Source organism: Octopus sinensis, linkage group LG17, assembly GCF_006345805.1.
Source record: "Octopus sinensis linkage group LG17, ASM634580v1, whole genome shotgun sequence".
Taxonomy (NCBI): Eukaryota; Metazoa; Mollusca; class Cephalopoda; order Octopoda; family Octopodidae; genus Octopus; species Octopus sinensis.
In genome coordinates, this window is record NC_043013.1 from 877,725 (window position 1) to 895,876 (window position 18,152).

The 18,152-nt window shown below is 35.4% G+C and overlaps 1 protein-coding gene across 3 annotated transcripts in view; it reads left to right on the forward strand.

Moving 5' to 3' along the window:
* Positions 1 to 18,152, forward strand: part of LOC115220707 (extended synaptotagmin-2) — an 84,756-nt gene that overhangs the window by 40,996 nt on the left and 25,608 nt on the right. For 2 of the 3 annotated variants that reach the window (XM_029790858.2, XM_029790857.2), the window contains exons 7-13: positions 573 to 628; positions 1,069 to 1,189; positions 3,566 to 3,665; positions 6,397 to 6,467; positions 7,959 to 8,044; positions 11,439 to 11,487; positions 13,225 to 13,314. In XM_029790858.2, the coding sequence (XP_029646718.1) occupies positions 573 to 628; positions 1,069 to 1,189; positions 3,566 to 3,665; positions 6,397 to 6,467; positions 7,959 to 8,044; positions 11,439 to 11,487; positions 13,225 to 13,314 (573 nt within the window). Of the gene's footprint in view, positions 1 to 572; positions 629 to 1,068; positions 1,190 to 3,565; positions 3,666 to 6,396; positions 6,468 to 7,958; positions 8,045 to 11,438; positions 11,488 to 13,224; positions 13,315 to 18,112; positions 18,146 to 18,152 lie in introns of all 3 variants that reach the window. The other variant, XM_029790856.2, reaches the window with a different exon arrangement.

The window sequence follows — 18,152 nt, forward strand, 5'->3', positions numbered from 1 at the left end:
GTTTTCTCACACTCAACATTCTTAATGATGTTGTTCTTGGAATGGCAAAGGGTGAAATTAAATATTGTTCAAGAATCAGGGTCAGTTCTTCTGTTATAATCCAAGATCAAATCTAATTCTAGCTCGAAAAAACAAGGATCTCTTCAAATTTAGGTCTTAGTTTACAGAGAAGAAGAATTTTAGTTTAATTGTTAATAAGCAATTATTATTTGCATTGTTAAGTGAGATCTAGAATGATGATTTATGTGTTCATCGTTATTATATTCTGGTAGATTAGAATACAAATCTGTTAGTTGTTGTTGTGTACGTCACAGGAGAGCAACTTCTCCTTTTTACAGCAACAGTGCATTTATAACACAGTCACCTTATTGGCACAAGGGATTCTGAGCCATTGGAGTCTTGTCATATTGTGTCTTGTCAGCCAGAAGCACCTCTGAGCCTAAACAAGCCACTGGCATTGTTTATAATTTCAGCGAAATTGTTATATGCACTGTGTACAGCAAGATCTAAAATGATGATTTGTATATTTATTCTGTATTAATAAACAATTTATTTTTGAATTCTATTTTCAGTCTATTGACTTCAACCTGACAAGTTTGGCCAATGCTTTCGATGTCCCTGGTTTCAGGTAATATAGAAAAGCTCATTATAGAAATAATATTTAATATCTATTTTAAAATAGTCTTTAAAAGGTTTTTGTTAAATTCTTTTACACTGAAATAGTTCTGAGTTTTTGTTTTTTTTTCATTATTTTTTATTTAGCAAAATCTACTGAAATATTACCAAATATTTTTAACAGATTCATTAGTTCTGCATAGAATGGGTAGTTATTAAAAAGAATAATTGAAGCTAACTTCTTTTATACTGGTAAACTTTGTAATATTTATAAGTTCTTGAAGAAAAAATATGTAATCACTGGGAAATAATTAAATGATAATTAGTATTTTTTCTTGTGTAAGAAGTGAGATATTATAAGGTACCAAGACATGGGCACTGAATGTGAAGAATGTGTGAAAGCTTGAAAGCATTTTGGTAGACTTTAACTTGTTTGATATATTGTCTTTTCAGTGAAATGTTGCGTAGTATCGTACAAGACCAAATATTTTCAATAATGGTACTTCCCAACCGTATTTCTGTGCCTCTTGCAGAAAATGTTGATGCCAACAGGTTGAGGTATCCATTACCAAAGGTTATTATTCTTTTATTTTTTCAGATAATTTTTCAGTTATTTAAATAATTATTCCAGTATTTACATTTTCTGCCTATCCAACCCTTTTGTTACAAACCCACCAGAAACGACCAGAAACCTGGTTCTATGATACAAACTTCCTGTTTAAAGTGGTCTGAAAATTTCTCATTAAAATTTTGTGCTGATTTATGTCCTAAAAATCAGCTTGGTAATGATTAAAACTTCATTATATTCTTCATTATTTTTGAGATTAATTGAAATAAGGAGGCAGATATTTCAGCAAAAATGCAGTAACAAAAGGGTTGATAATAGTTTGCTGTTTAAAATGTAGTCTAGCTGTAAGAAGACTGTTGTTGGTTGCTTTATAGCAACATACCAACTCTTGATTAAAAGGTTCAGTCAGATCCTTTCAGTTATGCTCTATCCCAGACAAAGTTCTTTAATTTCTCTGCCCTATTCCACCTAACCATCATCAGTCACTGTATAATTTACATGTTTTGTTTGTTTAATGTTGAGTTGAAATCCTCTCGTAAGAAGGATGCTAAAAATATAACGGATTCAGAAAATGGTGCTCCAATGATACTTTTGGAAAATTTTAGGGACAAAAATAAGGAACTCAGCATTTTATTTTGTTTTTATTGGAGAGTTATAAAATTACAAAATTTGCGATTGAAATGTCTTCTCCATTTTTATGTTTTTTAAAAAGCTTTTAATTTCTTGAAACTTCCTTGAACTTGGGTTTCTCGAAGCCTTTTCGTGATGTTGTTACAAGTAAAGTATTTAGAGGGAAAGAAAAGTGAACATACAGACTTTTATCAAATGGAGCGAGGAAAAGCCTTTAAAACTGTTTCATCTGTTGTAGACTTCTCTAAATTTTAAGTCTTCGGTTGGGGGAGGGAGTGGGTACAGCATTGTTAAATGTAGAATTTGATTTAGTCTGACTCTTAATTTAGAAAATTGCTGTTTTAAAGCAGGAATTTGAAATACTTGATTACAGAAATGTAGCAACCATTAAAATGTTAAATAAAAAATCAAAATCTCTCATTTATATCTGAAGTAAATCTTGTTGAATTAGAAAACATTAACGCTTCATTATTTTTCTAATTACAGTCTAAACTGACTGATAGTGAAGTAATATTTATTGGACCTATCTATGTTGTCCACCTGATATGTTATAAATGACAATGGCTATTTTCTTGAAATAGAATATTTTTATTCAGCTAATCCTGTTATTATTATTGGTCTGGCCTTGTACCAAAATTTGAAACTGTTGTTATTATTATTGGTACAGCAACAAGCTGGCCAGACCATTGCCACACTAGACAAAATTCTTAGCAGCATTTCTTCAGAGCTTGTCTTTCATCCCTTTGATGTCAATAAAATAAATACCAGTGGAGCACTGGGGTCAATATAATCAACTTATCCACTCTCACTAAAAAGTTGCTGGCCTTGTGCCAAAATTTGAAACCACCACCATTATTATTATTATTATTATTATTATCATTATTATTATTATTATTATTGAGGTGGTGAGCTCGCAGAGTCGTTAGCACGCCGGGTGAAATGCTTAGCGGTATTTCATCTGCCGCTGCGTTCTGAGTTCAAATTCTGCCAAGGTTGACTTTGCCTTTCATCCTTTCGGGGTCAATTAAATAAGTTCAAGTTATGCACTGGGGTCGATGTAATTGACTTAATCCCTTCCCCCAAATTTGAAGCCTTGTGCTTCCAGTAGAAAGGATTATTATTATTATTATTATTATTATTATTAGTAGTAGTAGTAGTAGTAATGCTTAGCGGTATTTTGTCTGCCCCTACGTTCTGAGTTCAAATTCTGCCAAGGTTGACTTTGCTTTTCATATATACGATTGTATTTTAGATTTCATAGTTATGACAATTAGGATAGAAGTGCTATTCACAATTTATTTGATGGTAACAGTAGTTGTATTAATGTTCTCTGTAAACTGTTGCAAGGCAACACTTGTAGGAAAGACATGAACATGGAGGAGATTCCAAGGGGATGATGTGCTGGGGAGAAAGGAGTAGGTGTTGTGGTTAGTACAGGACCTGGAGAGAGGGGTTGGGTAGACATCCTGTGGGTAATGAAAAAAGGAGAAACTAGTGGAGTGGAAGAAATTTGGAACTGATCAAAAGTAAATTCCATTTTAGTATTAAGCTAAGAATTTGTTTAACCATTTTATTGAACAAATATATTGTAGCAACGGAGATCTTTTAAGTATTCATGGTTTTTTTTTTTAAGTTATTGTTAATATTTGTTGTTTAGGAAATGCGTGAAAGAAATTTCAAAGATTCTCTTTAATCAATGTGAATGCATTTTAAATTTTTATTTTATAAGTTATTAATAATTTTACTCAATAGGGTGTTTTGAGAATCCATATGCTTGGAGCTGCAGATCTGAAGAGAGCTGACTTTGGTGTGTTGAAGAAAGGGTCTTCAGATCCTTACTCTGTTCTAAGGAGTAAGTACATCTACATCTAATGTTTACTTGAAAGTCTCTCTGATTAAGGATGCTATTTCAATTTGATTTTAGAATTTTAAGATGTCAAACTCTTGGTACATGTTTTTCTTTCTTATTTTGCTTTGAGTAGTTAGTTAGTTAATTTGGCTCAAAAGCAAATAGCAAGGCCATGTAGGGGGACATGGAGTTAAGTACAGGGTGGTGTTCATGTAAAGAGTTCAGGCCACTTGAGGTCAAGGGAGGCTTTGAACAAAGCAGTCGTCGGCATCTTCACCATCTCGTCTGGCAGCTTGTTCCACGGATCCACAACTCGGACGGAGAAAGCTCCTCTCCTTCGATTGAGATGAAATCGTCGCAGGTAGAGCTTTTCGGAATGACCCTGCAGCCGACGTTCTGGAGCAGGAGTGAAGAACATCTCTTTCGAGAGGTTACACTTTCCGCTTATGATGTTGTGGGCGAGAATGAGATCACCACGGCGGCGGCGTTTTTCAAGAGAATAAAGGTCGAGCGTCCTCAGCCTTTCTTCGTAGGACAAATTTTTGAGACCATGAACCATGCGGGTAGCCAGCTTCTGGACTCTTTCGAGATGCTGTATGTCTTTGAGGAGATAAGGAGAAGAGGCTTGAATCCCGTACTCCAATATGGGTCTCACCAGCGTGACATAGAGTGGTAGGAATATGGCTGCTGTGAGCATTCCGAATGACCGTCGAATCAAGAACAGAATTCCGCGTGCTTTGTTGGCAGCATGGACGCACTGGGCCGAAGGCGAAAAGGAGGAATCCACCAAGATACCCAGGTCCTTTACCTGATCGGTCCTCTCCAGCAGCAGACGACCCGGCTCGAAATCAAGTTGAGTTGCAGGAGGAGAGCCAACAGGCAGATGACAGCACTTTGACACGTTCAGACACAGGTCCCATTCGTTAGACCACTTCCAAATTTGGTGGAGGCATCGACGAAGATCCTCTATATCACCGCGAGGAGCGACCAGTTTGATATCGTCGGCAAATAGAAGGGTGTGTTACGTGAGGTCGTCGGGCAAGTCATTTATGAAGACTAGAATCCTGGATCTTTTGACACTTGAGCTTGGCTTGCTCTACAGTGGAACCATTATTCTAGCTTGTATGTAGCATTCCATAAAATTATTTAGTCAGGAGGATAATCCTTCAGCATCTCATTGCTTCTTCAAAATGTATGTTTTTGTTTTCATTATTTTTTTGCAAGAATAAGTCATAATTTGCTATCTTAATAGCCAAACATCTTAATCAAATCAACTGACATTTACCGTTCCTGACTTTTGAAGCGTGAAAGACAATTTCAAAAGTTAGAAAGTTAAACAGCATTGATTGATGTGAAGTTGTTTACCATTTTTGTAAGCATCTTCTGAGATTTTACCATATTGTTATCCAAAATGAGCCAAACAAGGGAGGCCTCTAGAGGTGGCCATTCAACCTGTTATAAACAGCAATCACATTTCCTTCAAATCATTTAAAAAACAAAAAAGAACATTCTTATATACACACTGCTTGAATAAAGGGGGACATAGTTCTGCTCATTCGAAGCCGGCTTGGGACTTCACCACAACAACATTTTGACAAGGGAGCTTCTGTGATTGCTTGACTTACTAGAAATAGCAATCAAGTTTCCTTTAAATCACACTTTGATGTCTTAATGAAAATATCCGGGTGGTCAAGAGTGGTCTGCTTGACCAGTGTTGATCTAGACCAAAACAGCAAAGAAAATTGTTTGCCAACAAAAGGACTTCTATTCATTGTTCATCATGTTTAGTGGAGCAACCAAATCTTTTTAATGGTTCAATGTCTTTGAAATGAGAAGAATATGTGTTTAACACTTTTGTTACCATATTTTGGATGGAATATTCTGCTTTTATTGTTTTCAATTATTAAAATAATGAGAAATTTTGTGAAATAACTTTGTCATTATCAGGCCATTGTTTGGAACTAAATTAATACAAAAGTTTTATGGAAGGTTTTAATTTTGATCACTTTGACACAAAGAATTTCTATCATAGAACCAAGAGCAGTGTTGGGCAGGTCAATATCGAAAAGGTTAATTCTCAAATTTTTGGATGTTTTAACCTATAATAAAATTTCTCTTCAATTTCATGACTAGTTATCATAATAATGTCTCTTAGCAATATCTGTGGCTTGTTGGAGAAAAGAATTCCTTGACATATTCTCCTTTTAGTTTCCTTTTTCTTCTTTGGATTTCCTCCTCATCCTCTTCATTTAACATCCGTTTTCCATGCTGGCATGGGTTGGACAGTTTGACAGGAGCTGGCAGACCACAGGGCTGCACCAGACTCCAGTCATCTGTTTCAGCATGGTTTCTATGGCTGGATGCCCTTCCTAGCTTCAACCACTTTCATGTTTACTGGGTGCTTTCCATGTGGCACCAGCTTTTAACATGGCACTGGCATGGGTGCTTTTTACATGGTGCCACATTTAAATCTTTATACAAAATACTTTATTTATATTATTTACATTATTTACATTTGACGGATATTTGTCCTCATCTCGTTTGTTGTTAACACAACGTTTCAGCTGATGAACCTTCCAGCCATCATCATGATGAAGGCTGGAAGGTATACCAGCTGAAACATTGTGGTAGCAACAAACGAGATGAGGACAAATATCTGTCAAATGGAAATAATGTACATAATTCCTCATCTCTTAAATATAGAACTACTTTATTTATATATTTTTTTTTCCAGTTGGATCTCAGAAATTCAAAACCAAGACCAAGAACAACACTCTTACTCCAGTTTGGGACGAATCATTTGAGGTAATTTTTCTTTGTCTGTTTGCCTGTCTGTCTGTCTGTCTCTCTCTCTCTCTCATATAAGAAAGCAAGAAGGTCTTAGTTTCTTTCTTTTATGGGCAAGCCTGTTGCCTTCTGTTTGATCACAGATCTTGCATTTATCTGATCTCAGAATAAGAACCATTGATCTCTTCTTTGATTAACAGTCTGATATATTCTTTGAGTGTTGGTTATTAATTTGCAGATCTAAACATCCAGAGTTCAAATTCTTTCATCAGAGAAATGCAGAATCCATGAATCCATGACTCAAGATAAATCTACCTTCTTATAAAATGGCATTATTTGTACACAATACCCTTGTAAGCAGTGGTGGTGAGTGAGTTAACAGGTTCAAATCAGCCTATGATTGATTCCTTTGACAGTTTTCAGTTCGGCCAGTCTTAAATACATTTTGCACAGAGATCAAATTTCCAAGTATTTCCCTCATAATCTGTTGCATTGTATCTTGTACAAACTGCCGTTTATATATAACTTATGTTTTACAAGCCAACAAGCCAGTTGCTTAACCTGATAGAAATACCAGCTAAATCCTGCTCAAGCTTCACCTCTCACCCTTTTATTTTTTATTTTTCATTTTGTCTGGAGGGAGAGGATGGAACTAATCCCATAACTTTTGCTGACCCTCCAAGACCAGTGAGGTTGGGTGCCACTAGCATTCACCTTAATAGTTTGCAAGTTGATGGCTACAGACAAATCATGTGCAGAAAAGGAATTCTGAAGGCTTACTTTCTGGGAAGGGAGGACCAGAAATGATTAGTGCAACGAGAGGACACACATATGCATGCACACACACACACACATGTGCATGCGCACGTGCACACACACACACACACACACACACACACACACACACACTATGAGTGGCAAGAGAAGGGAATATAGAGTGAGTTGGGTATGTCTTAGTAGAGGAGACACGTGACCAACCAGCTCTGAGGAGCAGAGGCCACTGAAGGACTCATTGGATGATGTGGTTTTTGATCTGAGGAAATGATGGGTTATCATTGTAATTCCTTTTGATTATAAAGCTTACTCAATTAGGGTTGACTTGGGGTTAAATCATGACAAGCTTCAGTTCTTGCTGTTTAGTCCAAAGTGAGTCTTAGCTGAGTGTACGTGTGATAAAACATGCTCCAGCTTAGGCTGCGCTACTCAATGCTTTCTTTCAATGCAGTTTTAAGATGGTAGGGCATGATTGAAGGGAGATTTAGCTAATGTTTCTGGCAGGCTGAGTGCCTATATAGGAGGTCTCTTGTTGGTTCATTGAATTGCCAATAGCTTGGATTGGCTGGAATAGCAGAACAACTGTCAAAATGCTTTTTACTTTTATCTTGCTGTAATCATGTGAGGAATCATTTCAATAAAATACGCTCAACTCTCCCCTTATAAAGTGGAAACCTTGTGCCAAGGTGAGAAACCCTGATTCTTTTGACTGAAAAATAAATTTCATGTTTTTAGGCTGTCATTGACGAAAAAAGTGGGCAATACATGGACATTAATGTATTTGATGAAGATCCCGGTAACAAAGATGATGAACTTGGGAAGTAAGTCTGTCTGTTTGTCTTTAAACATTTGAAGCTGTCAGCTGTTGCATATTTTACATCTCTACATGAGATACTTTCTTTAATTTGTGTTTCCATTAATTAGTTAAGATATTAAAATTTGACATTTAATTATCATTTCTAATATCCAGAACTAGAAATAATTTGCCTGGTTTTTCCATTGTTGCTGCTTTGCCCCAAATTAGCTCTGATGAAGTCAAACTAATGGCATGCAAGTAATTGGCTGAATGAGTCAGAGCAATCCATCGATCCATTGTTCCAGAAATACTATTCCTCAACCTAATTGAGGATTCCACTGTCCACTCCACTACAGAGGCATTCATTGAATGCAGAACGGTCTGGAATTCTGGGCATGCTGCTAATTATTTTCTTCTTTTTGCTTATGTAATCTGATTCTCCTGCAGGTTCTGATGGTAGCCACAGGTGAAGGGAGCAGGCTCAATCAGAATGATGCAGCTATTGTTTGTCTCTTCTGCTTCACAACACAGTATTGGAGGAAGGAGCTGATGAAGTTATTGATGTTGCTGCTGTTGTGATTGTGTGTGTGTGTGTGTGTGTGTGTTTAGGGTAAGAGAGAAGAGTGGAGAGGAGACTGAATAGAGAAAAGGAGAGAGAGAGAGAGAGTGAGGAGATCAAAAGACAGTGGTAAAACAGAGCAAAAGAGGGAGGGAAAGAAGAGAAAGACAGAAGAGGGAATGAGAGCGAGAGAGGGGAGAGGGGGAGACTTGAAGAAATGATACAGGAGGAAGGAGAGAAAGAACAAGTGATTAATCTGTTGGAAACCTGTAACCAACAATTTTATTGTTAACAAAAAAGTGAAATAAAATAAGTAAAATGTGTGTGTGTGTTGGGGTGTGTATGTGTGTGTGTGTGTGTGTGTGTGTGTGTGTGTGTGTGTGTGTGTGTGTGTGTGTGTGTGTGTGTGTGTGTGTGTGTGTGTTGGGGTGTGTAAATGTGTAGCAACCATTTTTCTCAAATATGTCATGCTGAAAACATAACTGTAAGTTTTAAAGCCCTTCCTTAGTGTTTTAGGCTTAGAGATTCCACCTTCCTTTCTGCTTATTAACACCAATGAAAACAATCCAGCAATTTAGGTCAGGTGTGAGCTACTGCTGTTATGAAACACCACCTGTCACTTTTTGTTCTACCTTCTGCTATTCTGTTTGTTTGAGGACAGGGTTTGTCTATTGAACTTAGATGACAGCCACAACCTCTTCATGCTTCCCTATCTTTACAATTTTACAAAGTGTTTTTGTATTTAAGATTTTGTTGTTGTTGTTGTTGGTCAACCCCAGATCAGCTTCAATCAAACTGCTGTGATCAAAGGTGTTTCAGCTGTGAACCGGTTTATCTTTTTGTATACTTAGTACCTACATTCGCTGGTGTATTCTTTCTTTCTGTGAAGAAAATAGTGTTGAGAAAATTTGGCTGCTATTTCTAGTAAATCAAGTGGCTATATAGAGGTTCTCTCATTGTTTGTGTGTAGTAGTAGTGGGAGAATGGTGATGGTCAGAGAATTTGTCCAACTTGTTAGTTGAAACCCTTTGTGTATAAGTTTAACAGTAAGGATGTTACACACCAGCCATCACACACACACGCACACATACTCTCTTTCTCTCGCTCTCTTTCTCTCTCTCTCTCTCGCTCTCTCTCTCTCTTCTCTCTCTCTCTCTCTCTCTCTCTCCTGTCCTATTAATCTGGGCCAGAATATACAAATGCAATGAAAAGAGAACAAGATATGACTGATGGAATGTGGTCAGAAGTACAGCTAAATCCAATTATTATTATTATTATTACTAAAGCATGTACAATTAAATAACATTGTATAAGTTGACTCACCATTGAGTCACCTTTTGTTGGTCGTCCACTTTCTGTCCACTTTCTGTTCAACCAGAACTGATCAGCTGCTTCTTCCTAACAGTTTATATGAAGTGGGGGTGATTTAGATGTAAAGGACTGTGACATGTGAAGGCTGTACACAATGCATGGTTGAATAGATAAGGTGTTTGTTTTGTTGTTACAAGGTCCCTGGTTCAAACCCATTGTTTGGCCCCTTAAACAGATATGTCTCTGCCAAAGTATTTTACTCCATTCAAACCATGTGAATTAAATTGTGTAGTTGGAAACTGTGTGGAAGCCTGTCACAAGGAAGGAAACCTTGTCAGACCCTGCCATGCTGGTTCTGTATGAGAATTATGTCAAGGCAATGATTCTCAATCTTCTTGATTCTGTGGCTTTTCCAACTGGGGTAACCAGGTGACTCTCCTACAACAAGACACCTCCTGTTCCTCTCTCTTTGTCACACCTCTCATCACCTGGCCACCTCCCTCTATACTACACCCCACCACAGTTGAACGGGTCTTGTAAGTTATTTAGCTTCCTCACTAGTGCCTGTGCCATGTAAAAAGCACCCATTACTCTCTGTAAGTGGCTGGTATTAGGAAGAGCATCCAGTTATAGAAACATTGCCAAAGCAGACATTTGAAAGAGCAAAATTTTCTTTTTGAAAATTATAATACATTTGAATGGAAGAAAATATTAAAGAGTTTGAAATGTCTTATTTTGATAGAGGAAATATGTAAACTTCTGTGACAGTTTTGTCTTCTGCTTGGACGGGAGATACCCTTATCTGGCTTGCTCAATTAGAAACAAACAGAACAACAACAGAGGCACAAAATAATATTCAATTTGAATATCTGGAGTTTGATTTCTGCAGGAATAATATGGGTGAGGAAAGGATAGCAATGGGTAGCAAATCTGGGTGTGTAGGGTTTGGTTTTGTGTGAGGGTAAATTCTAAGATGTCAGTTATAGTAGAGATGAGTGGAGGAAAAGAAGTAGGTTTGTCAAATGCAGGTGATATTCAGATAAATTTGTACAGAGGAGCCTGTGCTCCTCTGTACAAATTTATCTGAATAAATAAGTAGAGAGAAAACAATAAATTTGTGAGTGGAAAGTTGAAGCTTGTTGGTGAGGCAACTTGCCAATCAGCTCAACAGCTTTCTTTTGGATGTACTCTAAGATGTTGATGTTTAAATATCAGAACACTACACCAATATTACTTTAACATTAATCTTACTTGAGAGCTTTGTAGCAGGGTCTGCAGTTGATCAGGTTCTGAAGTATTTAGTAGCTCTACAGAGGAATCCTAGGCATTGGCAGTGTTACACATGTGGGTCTACCAAAAGAATTCATCACAGATTCTAGTGTGTTGTTTCTGTGAAGAGATAGTATGTTACAGCAATGTTCAGCAGTTTAACACTAATGTTGCCGTCCAACCCATGCTAGCATGGAAAGCGGACGCTAAATGATGATGATGTGTCCATGCATCTTTTATTCTCTTTATTAAACAATCTTGAAACCTTTCTCCTTTTTAGTGTCAGTCTGGATATAGAACCAGTTTCCAAGAAAGGTGTAATGGATGCTGTAAGTAAATTTCATTTTTATTTTATTGTATTTGTTTTGGATATTTTAAGTTTTTTCCAGAAAGAAATATATTTTTTTTAAATTTTGAAATTAGTAATTTTTAGAATTGTAAAATTCATCATCATCATCATTCAATTCTATATTTAAGAGATGAGGAATTATGTACATTATTTACATTCGATAGATATTTGTCCTCATCTTCTTTGTTGTTAACATGTTTCAGCTGATATACCCTCCAGCCTTCATCAGGTGTCTTGGGGAAATTTCAAACCTGGGTTCTCATTCCTAAGGTAGTTTTTGATATTATTATTGTTATTATTATTCAGGTCACTGCTTGGAATCAAACTCGGAATCTTGGGGTTTATAGCCCACACACTTAACCACTACACCATATGCCCGTAGTGGTTAAGAGCACGGGCTACTAACCCCAAGATTCCAAGTTCGATTCCAAACAATGACCTGAACAATAATAATAATAATAATAATAATAATATAATAATAATAATAATAACAACAACAACATCAAAAAATACCTTAGGAATGAGAACCTAGGTTCGAAATTTCCCCAAGATACCAGAAGAGGCTGGAGGGTATATCAGCCGAAATGTGTTAACAACAAACAAGATGAGGACAAATATCCCTTGAATGTAAATAATGTACATCATCATCATTGTTTAATGTTTGTTTTCCATGGGTTGGACGGTTTGACTGAGGACTGGCGAGCCAGAAGGCTGCACCAGGCTCCAATCTGATTTGGCAAGGCTTCTACAGCTGGATGCCCTGCCAAATGCCAACCACTCTGAGAGAGTAGTGAGTGCTTTTTACATGCCACTTGCACAAGGGCCAGTCAGGCAGTACTGGCATCGACCACGCTTGAATGGTGCTTTTTACATGCCACCAGCACAGGAGCCAGTCAGGCGGCACTGATAACAACCACGCTTCAATGGTGCTTTTTACATGCCACCAGCATGGGACCAGTTAGGCAGCACTGGCATCGACCACACTCGAATGGTGCTTTGGTGCTTATAATCATATATTAACATAACAAATTTGTATATTAATTTTGCAGTTGTTCTTGGAAAGAATATCTACAATCTTTCATATGAGTGCAGAATTGCCTTATCAATTAAGGGCTTCTTTTATAGTTGATTCACTAGGAGGAAGGCACTGGGGAAACCCTAACTGTATCTCCTCTTCTCTTTCTAATTATTATCTGTAACTCTTCCAACCTGGTACTATCCTTCTCATTCGCTCGCTCGCCTGCCTGGGTATCTTTGGGCTAACTCTATATAATCTACATCTTATATGCAGAGGCATTTGTTCTCTGAACTTTTCCTACCTTTTATTTTTATTATTATTATTATTATTATTATTTACTCAAGCCATCAATGACAATCAGGCACTAATTAAACTTTTTTGGTAACATTACTGGTGGGTCATCTAGTTAGCTGAATGTGCAGGAGTATATCTTGGTTTCAGTGACTGAGAGTACAAAACTGGCCCCTAAACTGAATACCAGTCTATTGCAGAGTCCCCCACCCCCAGCCAGCAGCTGCCACTGGTACTCCTTTTCAGCTGAGTGGGTGCAACATGAAATGAAATTCCTGGCTCCAGAACCTAATCGGTTGCTTTTCTGTATTTTTTTTGATGGCCCTCAACTTTAAAAAATATTAAGGTAAAAACTGAAATTATTAAATTATATTGTTTATATGTTTATTATTTTTGTTTTTCCTCTAGTGGCTCCCTCTCCGAGATATTGAGAGTGGAATGGTCCATGTGAAATTAGTATGGTTGAACCTTTGCAATAATCCTACAGAGATCGACAGGGTAAGTCTCCCAGCTTCAACTTTGTATAATTTGCATTTAGAAATGCTCTTATCTTTACATTATTCTTGTACCTATATATTACTTATATAATTACACATTCTTACTGTCTTGAGATGCTGTAGCATGAGATCTTATTTATAAGGTATTTATTTCAGCAAATATCTTTCTTTAAGTGGTGGGATTGGGAGTGGAGGGGTGGGCTAATTTTCTGTCTTTGTCATATCATTTTCAGAATGTCTTGGCCAAATATTAACAGCTTAAAATCTTAAACAGTAATTTTATTTTACCTAATTAAACATGTAAACTGATATACAATTTATTTCTGCATGTATCTATAGTTGGGAGTTATTTCTTAAAGCTGTACAGACTGCATCTGTAACTTTTCTGTTTTTCACTCTGTATATTTGCAATCAATAAACTTTTCCTTAAATTGTTTTTTCTTTTATTTCTTATAGATTCGACCATTTTTTATTCCATTATTTGTCTGATCCTGCTTTATTATTTTTTTTTCCTTATCTTTAAATGTCACATCTAAAAGACATCTTGTTTCATCTTTATTTTTCTGAAACTGCAGTTTCTAGATTATCTTTTTCTTGACGAGGTGTTACAATTCATATTGTTGATATTCTATAGATTGTAGTATTTATTACCTCTGAAAAGAGCTCTGACATAATTTCATGTCTCCGTCCTCCAGACTTGATGCCTCTGTTTCAAGAAGTGAGTTGATTCATAAGAATGTTTTCTCTGTCAGAGTATTCTGATGGTCGTTTTTTTTGTTTTTCTTTTCTATAATTGGAGTGAGAGGATTTCAGAAAATCAACTTAATTCTGATGTATTTATGTATCCCATTGGCGATAATTTGTAGCCATAGGATTAATGAGTTGTGCTGTGCCTCGAGCTATAATATTAGATACATGATCAAGTCCTCTGTTAGAAAACTTTGGGATTGCAGGTCAAAGAGGCAACTAAAAGATTTGAAGACATGGAAGGCATCTGGCTACAAAACACTGCTTTTAAAGGGTAACTGAGACTGTTGTTAGAGCCTGCAGGGTTAAACCCCACTTTAGCAGGAAAAATAATCTGCAAATGATTGTTACACACACACACAAGTGTGTGTATTACCACATAAAAAGCATCCAGTACACTCTGTAAAGTGGTTGGAATTTGGAAGGGCATCCAGCCATAGAAACCATGCCAAAACGGACAATTGGGGCTGGTTGCAGCTCTCCGGCTTACCAGCTCCTATTAGATTGTCCAGCACATGCCAACTTAAAAAACCGGACATTAATTGATGATGATGATGATGACATATATGTATATCATCATCATCATCATTGTTTAACATTTGTTTCCATGCTGGCATGGGTTGGATGATTTGGCAGGAGCTGGCCAGCCGGAGAACTGTCCAGACTCAAATTGTCTGAGATTGTGGCATGGTTTCTACAGCTGAATGCCCATCCTAATGCCAACCACTTTAGGGTTAGGTACTTTTTATGTGCCACTGTATTTTATGTGGAACCAGCACCTGTAAAGGACAAGCCTGTATAGATGGAAGGCTGCGATTTTATTTAGCTTCAGTTTGTATTTAGGTGGTGCTCCAGTCTGGTCTTGGAATTTTCTCTACCATTACTTGATTTCTCACTCTGCCTAAGCTGAAATTCTTTACTGAGAATTTACTTGATCACAGCAACACTTTTACTATTTTCTTCATTCTCAGATGGAAAACAAAAGTCCCAAATATTTTTTTTTTCTCTCGTGGCTATCAAACTCTTCTTTGAATTCTCCTGATAAAGAACTAAAGGGCAAGTCTTTGGAGGGTGCAATACCCTACTGACCCCCATATATACAAACACACTAGATTACAGAAAGATTGTTTTGCTTGAGAATTACAGAAAAAGGGATTTATATCTTTACTTGTATTTGTAGAGACATAACTGCTGAAATATCAATTTAGAAGGAATTGTTTCATTGCTCTCATAAAATATGTTTGAAATTTATATTTTTTTTTTAATCTTAAAATTTTTTTTCCTGTTTCTTTTTCATTATTAAAAAAAATTTCAGATTAATATTTTTTTATCATAGAAAATCAATCTTAACCTCTCATGAATTAGTCATTAATTTTGGAATTATTTCAAATTATTGCAAGTTCCATCAAGAAAAGAAATCTAATTTTTTTTGAATTTTCAGCTGAAAATATATTAATATCTAATTTTTATTCTTTTTATGAAAATTACCATTGACAATGGTAAGTCATTTTATTCAACATGGCTACTGAATTGGGTTTATTTTTCCCTTAGATTTTAAAAAGTTTGCTCTGTGCTGTGATTTATTCAGAAATTTGGTAAATTTCACTTTTATGGTTTTGTTGGCCACTTCTTTAACGTTTAACCTCTTGGTGAATCAAATCTGCAGTTCAGTTTTCATTCCCAATCGGAGCCTGTTTTATTTCACTCTTTTTATCACTAATGGCCCTTTTATCACTAATGGCCCTTGAGAAAGATATGATTGCCGTAAAATCACATTTCTATAAATCTTAGGCTTTGTAAAAATTAAATATGAAACATTTTAATAGAAACAGAAATTTTCACTTTTAAATATTGTGTTACAAAATTAAAAGGGTATCCGCAATTAATTGAGATGAATGTTTGCAAAAAAAAAGCAATAATTTTGTGCAATGCAGGTGAGGAGTTAGACAAAATATGTAAGGTGATGTTGATGAATAAAAACAAAGAGGAAAGGTATTGTATTACTTTGTATACATTGTGTAATGATGCTAAAAAGGGGGGGGGGATTCCCCTTTTCAAATCGAAGAAAGTGATTCAAGAGTTCAGAGAAATGTGTTGTTATTGGCAAACCATTCTGGTGTCTTAGAATTTGTAGAAGTTTCTGAATATGTCACTTTTTCATTTTTTTTTTTAAATTTTACTTTGGAACTTTACCTTGAGAATATCTTTTAATATTTTTTCTTTGACTTATCTTTATTCCATCCCTTTTCCATTTACTTTTCTTGAAAAAGTTGCAATATGGCCTAATCAGATACTATTATTTTTTACTCTTGCTCAACACCTTGTTGAGTAGGTGCGTGTTGGCCTTGAGACGGAGATTTTACATGCCATTGGCTACAATGCAGATAAAAACCAAGAACTAATAACTTGGTAGAAATTGATGATGATTAGTTTCATGTTCTACAGTACCAAAAATCTGAATAAAGAAGAAATAATTTTGGGTTGGGACATAATTATTGCAGCTTTCTTTAAACAAATTTTATTCAACAAAAAAACAAAAGATTATTCCGGAGCATATTCACCATCTACTTCAATTACTGCTTCCTATTTGCTTGGCAGACGGTCAGACCGTCATTTAAAGATGTTTTTGTTAAATATTATTATTGTTTTTGTTGAATAAAATTTGTTGAAAAAAGCTGTAATAATTATGCACCAACCCAATACATACATACCTACATATATATATATATATATATATATATATATATATATATATATACATACATACCTACATATATATTTACATACACACCTACATATGCATATATATACATACATACCTACATATATATACATACATACCTACATATATATATATATATACATACATACCTACATATACATATATATACATACATACCTACATATACATATATATATACATACATACCTACATATACATATATATATATATTAGGTTGGTGCATAATTATTACAGCTTTTTTTCAACAAATTTTATTCAACAAAAACATCTTTAACCCTTTTGTTACCGTATTTATTTTGAGAAGCTTTGTGTTTCTTTCAATTACTTGAAATATAACAAAGAATTTAGTAAAATAACTTAGTTATCATTAAGCTCTGTGTTAGGAACATAAATTGTGACGAAGATTTGGTAGAAGATTTTAATTCAAAATTTATGAAAACAGAGCCAGTGCTGGTTTCAGCTGGGTTGGTAACGAAAGGGTTAAATGATTATTCTGGAGCATATTCACCATCTACTTCAGTTACTGCTTCCCATTTGCTTGGCAGCCTGTCGGAATAATCATTTGAAGATGTTTTTGTTGAATAAAATTTGTTGAAAAAAAGCTGCAATAATTATGCCCCAACCCAATATAAAAGCTCCTACTGGATGCTAAGCTTTTGACATGGTTTATAAATCAGAGCAATTCAAAATGAATTTGTTCTGGAGATTATAGATATTTTGGTAGATATCTAGTCATCAAATTGATAATTTCTACTGAGAAACCTGTTTCTCTGTAGAGTTGTGGTTAATCTTTAATCAGTTTATTTGGTTTACCTTAACATTTAGATGGTTTTAAATATTATAGAAATGTCCAACAAAAATCAGTTTTTGGATAGTCTTGAGATGCTTGCTTCATTTCTAGTCAGGCAGTTTGAAGCTGTACACTTTTGTAGAAACTTAAATTTTTTCTTGTCCTTTGATGAGCAGAAGATGACTTTAAAAAAAAACATTGTGTTCACTGACTTCCTCTCTTCCGTTGTTTAAGACCATTTTTGGAGAAAAAAAAAATAGAGGCTTTAAATTAGGATGATCTCTTTTTGCTTTGTTTTCTCTCTAGTAATGCATGATATCTTATTTCTGGGCACATTTGTTAAATCTATTACACGTTTGTGTTTTTGAATATATGCACACACTCATATATAAAATACTTAATCGATAATTTCAAGCGGTTCTGATAGATTACTAAGATTCATTTATAGTTATAAAAATGTTTTAGTGTCTAATATATAAAAAGCACTAGCATTGCATTAGTTTAACTTTTTCATTTTAGAATAAATTAAAAATGGAAACTACCTCCAAGCAAGTATGAG